The sequence below is a fragment of the Rhinoraja longicauda genome, chromosome 10 (genome assembly GCF_053455715.1).
Source record: "Rhinoraja longicauda isolate Sanriku21f chromosome 10, sRhiLon1.1, whole genome shotgun sequence".
Lineage (NCBI taxonomy): Eukaryota > Metazoa > Chordata > Chondrichthyes > Rajiformes > Arhynchobatidae > Rhinoraja > Rhinoraja longicauda.
This window is the reverse complement of record NC_135962.1, coordinates 3697076-3709511: the sequence shown is the minus strand read 5'-3', so window position 1 is coordinate 3709511 and position 12436 is coordinate 3697076. Positions and strand designations below refer to the sequence as shown.

At 47.4% G+C, this 12436-nt stretch overlaps 1 protein-coding gene across 1 annotated transcript in view; it reads right to left on the bottom strand.

Annotated features, from left to right (window-relative positions):
• The window catches only part of map4k5 (mitogen-activated protein kinase kinase kinase kinase 5), a 126584-nt gene that overhangs the window by 12047 nt on the left and 102101 nt on the right, over positions 1-12436 (bottom strand). Inside the window, exons 25-31 of the mRNA XM_078406074.1 lie at positions 10494-10608; positions 8665-8723; positions 7049-7152; positions 6318-6495; positions 3936-4004; positions 2557-2649; positions 327-397 (exon numbers count right to left, since the gene is read on the bottom strand). Coding sequence (XP_078262200.1) covers positions 327-397; positions 2557-2649; positions 3936-4004; positions 6318-6495; positions 7049-7152; positions 8665-8723; positions 10494-10608 — 689 coding nt within the window. The remainder of the gene's footprint in view (positions 1-326; positions 398-2556; positions 2650-3935; positions 4005-6317; positions 6496-7048; positions 7153-8664; positions 8724-10493; positions 10609-12436) is intronic.

The window sequence follows — 12436 nt, the reverse complement described above, 5'->3', positions numbered from 1 at the left end:
CTTTTAAATTCCAGTGAATACAAACCCAGTTGACCCATTCTTTCATTATATGTCAGTCCCACCATCCCAGGAATTAACCTGGTGAACCTACGCTGCACTCCCTCAATAGCAAGAATGCCCTTCCTCAAATTAGGAGAACAACATTGCACACAATATTCCAGGTGCAGTCTCACCAGGGCCCTGTACAACTGCAGTAGGACCTCCTTGCTCCTAAACTCAAATCCTCTCGCAGTGAAGGCCAACCTGCCATTAGCTTTCTGCCTTTCACTGCCTGCTGTACCACTATTGGGATCATTATAACCTACATGCAATGAGGCAGGACTTACTTCGTTCGACTTGAAGCTTTTGCCTTGCATACCGTGCTTCCAGAAGGCCAGAATGCTGTCCTGCAGGCAGACTGAGACGGCAGGGAGAAAGGGAGTTAGCAGGAGAACACTTCACATTGGAACGACTTCAATATATATTTCACGTTCAGCTTACATATCTACGCGGAACTTTGTAAATAATCCTTCAAATAAACATTTCACATAATGATACAACAACTGAGAAACATGCAGTGCAAGAATGTCTTTGGACTATTTCGTTGGAGGTAGTTCCGTTTTCTTGGTGCGCAGGAAGATGAGGGGGGATCTTATAGAGGTGTATAAAATCATGAGAGGAATAGATCGGGTTGATGCAGAGTCCTTTGCTCAGAGTAGGGGAAATCAAAGACCAGAGGACATAGGTTCAAGGTGAAAGGGAAAAAATGTAATAGGAATCTGAGGGGTAACTTTCTCATGCAAAGGGTGGTGGGTTTCGATAAGATCCCCTCTCATCCTTCTAAATTCCAAGTGTATACAACTCAGCGGGACAGGCGGCATCTCTGGAGAGAAGGAATGGGCGACCTTTTGGGTCGAGACCCTTCTTCAGACTGAGAGTCATGGGAGAGGGAAACGAGACATAGAAGGGCATGGTGTGCACACAACAGATCAAAACAGACAGTGATCAAGGAAATGTAGAATGGGTCATTGTTGGCTGAGGGGAAGGTGACAACGAGGCATGCAAACAGTAACATTAATCAGTAGGGCAGTGAAACTAGTCGGAGTACTAGGATGGGGGAGGGACAGAGAGAGAAAACAAGGGTAACTCGAAGTCAGAGAAGTCAATGTTCATACCGCTGGGGTGTAAGCTGCCCAAGCGAAATATGAGGTGGTGTTCCTCCAATTTGTGTTGGGCCTCACTCTGACAGTGGAGGAGGCCCAGGGTGGGAGAGGATTGTTTTTCAGATTGGAGACCTGCAGTTAGGGATTGGTACTGGATTTACTGCTTGTTATTTATGTTAACGATTTGGATGTGAATGTAAGTGGCTTGGTTAATACATTTGTAGATGACACTATAATTAGTGGCATAGTCATTAGTGAAGGTCATTATCCAAGATTACGTCAGGAATTTGATCAACTGGGCCAATGGGCGGCGGAACAACAGCAGGTGCACGTTTGTTCAGATAAATGCGAGGTGTTTGCCAAAACAAACCAGGGCAGAACTTGCTCAGTAAATGGTGGGGTCTTGAGGAGTGTTGTAGAACAAAGAGACCAAGGCATGCAGATACACACTAGAGACAGACGCAAAATGCTGGAGTAACTCAGCGGAACAGGCAGGCAGAAGATACACACTTCCATAAGAGTGGCCACACTTGGCACGAGGAGACATTTGGCACCCTTGCCTTCATCGGTCAGGGCATCGCGTACAGGAGTTGAGATAGAGAGATTCTTGATTGGTACAGGGGTTATGGGAAGAAGGCAGGAGAACAGGGTTATGAAGGAGAGATAGATCAGCCATGATTGGATGGCGGGCCAGACTTGATGGGCCAAATGGCCTATTCCTTATGACCTTACGTCACGTTCCAGCTGTACAAGACATTGGTGAGGCCACACTAGAGTAGTGTGCACTGTTCTGCCCTGCTACAGGAAGAATGTCATTAAACTGGAAAGGGAACAGAAGGATTTGAGAATGTTATCAGGTCAGGAAGGTTTAAGTTTTGAGGAGGGGTTGGGCAGGCTGGGACATTGTTCCCTGGAGCACAGCAGCCTAGCAGTGATCAAATAGAGGTTTGTAGAACCGTGAGGGACATAGACAAGGTGGATGGCCAGGGTAGGAGAGTCCAAAACTAGAGGGCACAGGTTAATAGAGAGAGGGGAAAGATTTAATGGGAACCCAAGGGGCAACATATTCACACACAGAATAGTGGGTGTATGGAACAAGCTGCCAGGGGAAGTGCTAGAGGCAGGGACAATTATGACGTTTAAAAGGCACTTGCACAGGTACATGGATAGGCAAGATTTGGAGGGATATGGGCCGCACACAGCAAGCAAGCTTAGCTCGGCTGGGCAAGCTGGTCGGCATGTGCAAGTTGGGCCGAAGGGACCATTACAGTGTTTTATATATATAGCTCTTATATATTCACCACACTGTTTTATCCAAGCTCCATTGGCCCACTTTAGCAGTGTAACTTGAAACGTTGCTTTGACTTCTATAAACCATACTACTACAGTGTGTGCACCAAAGCAGCTCACTCACCCACGGATTCAATGCAGAAGTCAAAACTCAACTCCGAGGCCAGTTTCTTGCTCGACTTCAGTTTACCATGTAGATTTACTATTTTGACATTTTCTGAAAAATAATAAAATGTTAAAAAATATGAAAATTACAGCGCAGTGAAAATTCACTGTGCGTCACGCTCTTCTCAGTCAGAGTGTCTCTGAGGATCCTTCATTGCTTCTACTCTGGGGCTGTAGAGAGCATCCTGTCCGGCATCATCACAGCCTGGTTTGGGAACAGCTCTGCCCAGGACAGGATGGCCCTGCACAGAGTAGTGCGTTCGGCAGAACGCACCCTGGGAACTACACTCGTCCCCCTGCAGGACCTATACATCAGGAGGTGTAGATCCAGAGCAAGCAACATTATGAGGGACCCCTGCCACCCCAGCAACGGACTGTTCCAGATGCTACGGTCAGGCAAACGCCTCCGCTGTCACGCTGTGAAAACAGAGAGGATGAGACGGAGTTTCTTCCCACAGGCCATCAGGACTGTTAACTGTTATAACTCCAGGGACTAAATTTTGTCTTCTCTGTATTAACTTTTATTTATATGCTGTAACTGTAATTCTTTTTTTTTGTTGCACAATCCGCACTTTCATTTCACTGCACATCGTGTATGTGCATGTGACAAATAAACTTGACTTGACTTGAAGTTATTTTTGAACTGCACTCCCATGCAATCTAGAGTTAATGCTCCAGCCAGATTTGATTGGGTTTGTGTTTAGTGAACAGGCCACGGTTTTGTGCGGGTTTCTACGTTATCAGACTGATGCCACCGTTGCCACAGGACGTGAACACCTGGGCTCCAGGTACATTGTGGCAAGGAACTGCAGATGCTGCTTTACATCGAAGGCAGACACAAAATGCTGGGGTTACCCAGCGGGGCAGGCAGCATCTCTGGAGAGAAGGAAGGGGTCCATTCAGAGACATTCAACCTGAAGAAGGGTCACCCATTCCTTTTATTCAGAGTTGCTGCCTGTCCCGCTGAGTTACTCCAGCATTTTGAGTCCATCTTCGGGCTGGAGGTACAGGCCCCACTTCCCAGTACTACAGTACTGAAGGTTTAACCAACTCCTGCTGGCTGACACTTAGCAGAAGGCTAAGACACTTGATCAAGGTAGATGTTGCACACTGACCCAGCTCCCAGCTTTAAACAGATGGGGGCAGAGCAATGGTGGGGCAGCAGCAACAAGATGAATGAAAGGACAGAGGCTGTGATACTTAGAAACATAGAAAATAGGTGCAGGGGGAGATCATTCGGCCCTTCGAGCCTGTACGCACCGCTATTCATTGTGATCATGGCTGATCATCCACAATCAGTACCCCGTGCCTGCCTTCTCCCCATACCCATCTACTTACGATCCATGCAGACAAGGACTGTATCCCTTTCCAGCTGGGTTACGTGGATGGTGTCCAATTGGCAGGTGGCTGGAAGAACAGCACAGGCATGGTTACTGCGAACACCATACTGCAGTATTCTATTCCGCTTTTTTAACGGCAGCTACTAAATACTGTAAATAACAGAATCAATATCCTAGTAATCATGCACAAAGTACTTTGAAAAACAGTACAAAGCTGGATCTGATGTAGATAAATTAAACAGAATACAAGGGCAGGCCATCAGGTCCATCTAGACTGCCCAGCCATTTAATGTGATCATGGCCCAATTCCTCTTCTCAACTAAAGCTGGAGTAACTCAGCGGCTCAGGCAGCATCTCTGGTGTAAAGGAATGGGTGATGTTTCGAGCCGACCCAAAACGTCTCTCCCGAGATGCTGTGTGAGCCGCTGAGTTACTGCAGCTTTTTGTGTGCATCTTCTGTTGAACCCGTCATCTGCAGCTCATTCCCCTACACCCATCCATTCCTTGATCTGTTAGATATTGACCACACTCCACTTTAACCCCTCGAATGACCCGGCTTCCACCATCGTTGGGTCAGGGAACTCCACTCACCGCGGGAAGACATTTTGACCCTCCTCCGTTTAAATGACTGACCTTTTACCTCGTAGTATGTCTGTTTGTTCATGACTCTCCCACGAGTGAAAACACCCCAATGTCTATTGTGTCAGGCCCCCCCTCACCTGTATCCACCTATCACTTGCCTGCCATTGCCTATCCCTCTCTTCCAGCTTTCTCCCCCCCCCCCCCACGCCAGCAGTCTTAAAAAACGTCAACAACCCATATTCCCCAGGGATGCTGTCTGATCGGTTGAGTCACTCCAGCACTCTGTGTCTTCCTTTTTAATTGAGCACTTCCAGTTCATTGTGTTCCCCGAGGTTCTTGTATGTTTGAGTACGGCCACCCCTCATTCATCTAATCTCTAACACAGGACCAAACGACTTGGTTAGACACCCCACTCCTCCCTGGAATTAGCCTGGTGTATCTCAGCCCATCTCCTCCAATGTCACTCGACGTTTTTTTTAGGTTAGAGGACTAAAGCTGCGCACAGTACTCCATGTGTGGCCTCACCAATGCCCTGTACAACGGAAACAAGACCTCCTATGTTTAGAGAAGCAATCTGTAATCAACGCCTACATCTAATGAGCTGTTCTCCATCAAACCATATCATTAGTTTCCCTCAACATCTCTCTTACAAACAGCAGCACCAGATACCAGCAGAGTTAGAAACCATTTTGCAGGAAATCCACAAGTTATTGAGCTTGTGCGCTTGAGTTACTGGGAGAAGTTGGATAGGCTGGGACATTTTTTTCCCCTAGGCGTGTAGGGGGCTGGAGAGGTGACCTTATTGAGGTGTACAAAACCACGAGGGGCATGGGTGTGAGCTACAGGGAGAGGTTGAGTAGGCTGGGTCTCGATTCCATGGAGCGTAGGAGGATGAGGGGAGATCTTATAGAGGTGTACAAAATCATGAGAGGAATAGATCGGGTAGATGCACAGTCTTTTACCCAGAGTAGGGGAATCGAGGACCAGAGGACATAGGTTCAAGGTGAAGGGGAAAAAAATTAATAGGAATCCGAGGGGTAACTATTTCACACAGAGGGTGGTGGGTGTATGGAACAAGCTGCCAGAGGAGGTAGTTGAAGCTGGGACTATCCCATTGTTTAAGACGCAGTTGGACAGATACATGGATAGGACAGGTTTGGAGAGTTATGGACCAAGCGCAGGCAGGTTGGACTAGTGTAGCTGGGACATTGTTGGCCGGTGTGGGCGAGTTGGGCTGAAGGGCCTGTTTCCACACTGTATCACTCTGTGACTCTATGAAGGGCCTGTTTCCACACTGTATCACTCTGTGACTCTATGAAGGGCCTGTTTCCACACTGTATCACTCTGTGACTCTATGAAGGGCCTGTTTCCACACTGTATCACTCTGTGACTCTGTGAAGGGCCTGTTTCCACACTGTATCACTCTGTGACTCTGTGAAGGGCCTGTTTCCACACTATCACTCTGTGACTCTATGATAAAGTGATCACTCAGGTTTTTTTTCCCAGGACAGAGGATTCTAAAAGTAGAGGGCAAAGGCTTCAGGTGAGACAGGGAAGGTTTAAGAGGGACTTCCGTTTTTACTCAGAGGGTGGCCTGTATCTGGAATAAGCTGCCAGAGGAAGGTACAGAAGCAGATACAAATACGACTTTTAAAAGACAGATATATACGGAGAGGGAAGGTTCGGGCCAAATACAGGAAAGTTGTTCCATATGATTCCAATTGTTCTGCGTGCCAACCTGGTTGGCATGGACAAGGTGGGTCGACGGTGTACAGCTCTTTGACTCTACGAGGGTTACCTGAACCAATCTCGGTGAACCAGGAGGAGGAGGAGTTGAGGTTAATGGTCTGGAAGTGGACCACCTGGCTGGGCTCGCTGCCTTTGCTGATGGCCACACACACCATCGGATACTCCTGCTCTGGCACCACCAGCATCTCAAACACCTTCAGCGGGTTGGGCAAAGGGAAGTCAAAGTGCTGCAGGGAAAAGTTCAACACCAGTGAGGGATGGATCTCCACATTCCAAAACAGGCACTCAAGCAGCGATTTATTCACAAAATGCTGGAGTAACTCAGCAGGTCAGGCAGTATCTCGGGAGAGAAGGAATGGGTGACGTTTCGGGTCGAGACCCTTCTTCTGACTGAAGAAGGGCCTCAACCCGAAACGTCACCCATTCCTTCTTCAGACTGAAGAAGGGTCTCGACCCGAAACGTCACCCATTCCTTCTCTCCCGAGATGCTGCCTGACCTGCTGAGTTACTCCAGCATTTTGTGAATAAATCGATTTGTACCAGCATCTGCAGTTATTTTCTTATACTCAAGCAGCGTTTCATTGTTCAGCGTTAAAATGCTGAATGTCAAATATAACAAATAATGAAACATTACAAACACACGTTATTTAAATACCATGATGTATTTATCAGTACTCGGTCATTTGGATGCTAATTGCAGTTTAACAATTAAAAGCTAAAAGAAATCCAGTGCGAAAACATAGTAATAAGGTGTTTCGCAAACGTGAAACAAGCACTGACCTTAATGAGCATGAATTTCTGCATGGGTTCGTACCACTGCAGCAGAACAATGCCGGACTGCAGGGCTCCACACAGGTACTTCCAGCCAGTGTATGGGTTCCGCACTGTAATCAGTGAGCAGATCAATGCAACAGGTCGATCATGTCAGAAAAAACTCATGCACATTCAATGGAAGTAGCTTTCAATAGATTGTCACACGTTATCATTCAATATTCTTCTGCCAAATAATCCGACACGATTCTTATATTTTATGCATGATAACTGTGGGACTAATCCGTATTTTCATGTTCATCGGTGATAGGAGCAGAATTAGGCCATTAAAGTTTACTCCGCCATTCAATCATGGCTGATCCATCTCTCCCTCCTAACCCCATTCTCCTGCCTTCTCCCCATATCCCGACACCCGTACTAATTAAGAATCTATCTATCTCTGCCTTAAAAATATCCACTGACGGCCTCCACGGCGTCCTGTGGCAAAGGATCCCGCAGATTCACCACCCTTAGGGTAGAGGTTTCCAAAACCAGAAGGCAGGCTTAAGGTGAGAGAAGAAACGTTTAAGAGAGACTTTTTCACTCAGAGGTTACTCCATGTCTGGAATGGGCTGCCGGCAGAAGCTATAAAAGCAGATGTAGTTATGGCCTGCTGAGTTACTCCAGCATTTTGTGAATGACCTGCTGAATTACTCCAGCATTTTGTGAATAAATACCTTTATAAATTGGAATAAATTGAATAAATTTATAAAATAATAAAATTAATAAAATTAAATAAATTGAATACATTGGAGGAACAGCACCTCATATTTCGCCTGGGCAGTTTGCAGCCCAGTGGTATGAACAACTTCTCCAACTTTAGATAGTTCTTCTGTCCCTCTCTTCCCCTCCCCCTTCCCAGTTCTCCCTCTATCTTCCTGTCTCCACCTATATCCTTCCTTTGTCCCGCCCCCCTGACATCAGTCTGAAGAAGGGTCTCGACCGGAAACGTCACCCATTCCTTCTCTCCTGAGATGCTGCCTGACCTGCTGAGTTACTCCAGCATTTTGTGAATAAACACCTTCGATTTGTACCAGCATCTGCAGTTATTTTCTTAAAATACCTTCGATTTGTACCAGCATCTGCAGTTATTTTCTTACACTAGTTATGACCTAAAAGACATTTGGACAGATGTATGGATAGGAAGGGGGTCAGAGTGCTATGGGCCACATGCAGACAAAATGGTACTAGCCCAGTACGCCACCTTGGCCCATGTGGACAAAGTGGGCCAAAGGGCCCGTTTATGTGCCAGACTGCTCTGTGACTATTTCCTTTAAGAAAGACATTGTGGAGAGAAAATACTGCTCTCCCTTGGTGGGCTTTCACTCTCCTACACTTCCCACCCCTGATTAAGCTGCTCCTTTGTGGGAAGATGTGAACGAGAAGCAAGGCTAAAGAACCATTAAATGCACATGTCCCACCAAGACCAGAGCAATGGCCAGAAACCCCTTGGAGAGCCACTGGCCAATGAAATGGAGAAATGGATTCATTCACACCCATACCGGAAACGTCAACTTATTTTTAAACAAAGTGTTCTTACATCATCCAAATACTTTAAACACAAAGAAAATCAAAACTTCACTCACCAATACAACACTTGTGGCAACCTTTAGTTTCAGGAATTTTTGTGGTTAAGGCAAATCTCCTACAAAGAAAGTGCAAGCTCCATTTTAAATTCAGTTTCAACAGCTTCATGTCATTAAACATTTACAGGGTAGAACTCATACAATGTAATTAATCCCATTGTTTAATATCCTGAGCTTGCCATTATCTGCTCTTTCATTTCTGGATGTTTCACATTCTGCCCTCCACTAACAACGTCTGCCCAAATCTCACAAGCATGTCACTGATCTCCCGGTTACTAAACACTTTAACTCCCCCTCCCATTCCCACACTGACCTTTCTGTCCTGAGCCTCCTCCACTGTCAGAGTGAGGCCCAGCGCAAATTGGAGGAACAGCACCTCATATTTCGCCTGGACAACTTGCACCCCAGTGGTATGAATATTGACTTCTCTAACTTCAAGTAACCCTTGTTTTCCCTCTCTCTCCATCCCCACCCACCCACATCGTACCAGCTACAAAGTCATCTTGTTGAGCCTCATTGTCTGTAACTTGTTTTCACCTAGACCACAGCTAACAATGGTCTGTTTCCTTTACCATCGTTACTTTTGTGCGTATCTTTCATTAATTTGTTCTATATCACCGTCCATATCTCTCGTTTCCCTTTCCCGACTCTCAGTCTGAAGGGTAAGAAAATAGCTGCAGATGCTGGTACAAATCAAAGGTATTTATTCACAAAATGCTGGAGTAACTCAGCGGGTCAGGCAGCATCTCAGGAGAGAAGGAATGGGTGACGTTTCGGGTCGAGACCCTTCTTCAGTCTGAAGGGTCTCGACCCGAAACATCGCTCGTCCCTTCTCTCCAGAGATGCTGCCTGACCCGCTGAGTTACTCCAGTTTTTTGTGTCTATCTTCGGTTTAAACCGGCACCTGCAGTTCCTTCCCACACATCAGTGATTATTCTCTCCCTCTTACATGTCTGTTCATATTCCCCCAACCCTGATTTTTTGTCTTCTTCAATAAACCCTTTGACCCTGATGACTGCACCACGACAGATGTCTGTGCTGCCCCAATCATGCTGCAGTCCCGGCCTTCTCAGCACTGTATCCCGTGATCCCTCACTCAGTCAGGGAGAATTCTGACTGGAGATAGACAATAGGTGCAGGAGTAGGCCATTCGGCCCTTCTAGCCAGCACCGCCAATCAATGTGATCATGGCTGATCATTTTCAATCAGTGCATCACCAGTGTAAAAGTTGCCTTTTCCCTGGAACTCAAACAGCACGGTGGCGCAGCAGTAGAGTTGCTGCCTTACAGCGCCAGAGACGCAGGTTCCATCCTGACCAAGGATGCTGTCTGTATGGAGTTTGTACGTTCTCCCTGTGACCACGTGGGTTTTCCCCGGGTGCTCTGGTTTCCTACCACACTCCAAAGATGTGCAGGTTTGTAGTCTAAAAGTGCGGCACGGCGGCACACTGCCTTACAGTGAATGCAGCGCCGGAGACCCAGGTTCAATCCCGACTACGGGTGCTGTCTGTACGGAGTTTGTACGTTCTCCCCGTGACCTGCGTGGGTTTTCTCCGAGATCTTCGGTTTCCTCCCACACTCCAAAGACGTACAGGTTTGTAGGTTAATTGGCTTGGTAAATGTAAAAATTGTCCCTAGTGGGTGTAGGATAGTGTTAATGTGCGGGGATCGCTGGTCGGCGCGGACCCAGTGGGCCGAAAGGGCCTGTTTCCGCGCTGTATTCTTTAAACTGAAACTAAACTAAAACAAGTGGCGAGACTAGAGAGTGTGAAATAGCATTCAGACTGTTTCAAACTGTTAAGAGTAGCAGGGTGTAAATGATTTCCTTACCGGGGAATTATCCGATCGGGAAACCGATGTGTTTGAATATGGGATGCCAGGCCTGGCTTCTTTGCCTGTTCAAATAAGCCGACCAGGTTGTGTGAATAAAGCTGAAACGTTTTACCTGTAATGGGAGAGAAACACGAACATCAGCATTGAAAACCGACAAGGAGAATCAAACAATGGTCAGACAAAAGCGGGTGGAGAAATGAGAGGAGTGGCCTGGCACAAGTCAGCCAGGGATGAAAGGCAGGAAAACGGAGCTGGAGCTGAGAGCAAGGCCAAACCAACACATATAACAACAATGATACAGAGACAGAGGGACAGGCGAGCTCTCGGCTGAATATCAAATGCTCCAATGAGGGTAGAAAAGGGGGAGAGTATCAGTGCAACTGTAGGGGAGTGCAAACCTTCTGTGCACGTATAATCAGAGTCTGAGGGGGAATGGTCAAACACAGTGCTGGAGAGACTCAGCGGCTCAGGCAGCATAAGGGGAGTGAACACGTAGGTGACCTTTCAGGTCAGGACTAGGAGGAATGGAGCTAAAGGACCAAATGTGTTCCTGGAGGCACAGGGCATGGCTAAAGGGCAGAGCGAGTACTTTACATCGAGTAGTTTCATCAATAAAAAACGGACGCAGCCAAGGTGAAATAAAGAACGGTGTTTCACAGCACTGATGGTATTTCACGGCACTGTGTGTGTGCAGGGATGGGTTTCACGGCACTGTGTGTGTGCAGGGATGGGTTTCACGGCACTATGTGTGTGCAGGGATGGGTTTCACAGCACTGTGTGTGTGCAGGGATGGTGTTTCACGGCACTGTGTGTGTGCAGGGATGGGTTTCACAGCACTGTGTGTGTGCAGGGATGGTGTTTCACGGCACTGATGGTGTTTCACAGCACTGGTGTGTGCAGGGATGGTGTTTCACAGCACTGTGTGTGTGCAGGGATGGTGTTTCACAGCACTGTGTGTGTGCAGGGATGGTGTTTCATGACACTGTGTGTGTGCAGGGGTGGTGTTTCACAGCATTATGTGTGTGTGCGGGGATGGTGTTTCACTGCACTGATGGTGTTTCACAGCACTGGTGTGTGCAGGGATGGTGTTTCACAGCACTGGTGTGTGCAGGGATGGTGTTTCACTGCACTGATGTGTGTGCAGGGATGGTGTTTCACTGCACTGATGGTGTTTCACAGCACTGGTGTGTGCAGCGATGGGTTTCATGACACTGCTACTGCGGTTGGATGAGGAGTACAGTGAGGCTGGCAGCTGGTCGTGCGATGGGCAGCTGGGTGTGGAGGGGATGGGTCTGGAAGCGCTGGAGGTTAAAGTCCGGAGCGATTCCACTCAGAGTTGGCAGAGTCCCAGGCCTCAGTGGCAGTGTGTGCCTGACACCGTTCTGAATGCCCTGGCAACCCAAACTCCACACACATCCAATCACCAACGATGAGCTGCAAGGCTTCTTCACGCTGATTGTGGTGGGGGTGAGGGGGGGGGGGGGGGGGGGGGGAAGCAAGCTGGAAGAGAGGAAGGCCAGAACAAAGCCTGGCAAGTGACAGGTGGTTACAGGTGAAGGGGGGGGGGGGGGGGGGGGTAAAGGCCAAGAGACAAAAAGGATAGATACTCAAGATTAAGTTTACTTAAAATGTTATGCAAGTAGCAGACATGGAATACAATATTTGAATAGTTAGTTTCTGGCCTTTAATCAAAACTTAACTGTTCACTGAACTCTACTGCAAACAGTCACGCACAGAAATGCAATAATAATAATCATAATCATATTTAATTAGCCAAGTATGTTTTGCAACTGGTCATTTAAGGTGTCCGGAGTGACTGATGTGTGCAGGGATGGGTTTCATGGCACTGTGTGTGTGCAGGGATTGCAACTGGCCATTTAGGTGTCCGGTCGCACTGCCCGACTGTTTCTGAACACAAAAAGCCAGGAGTATGCATACTA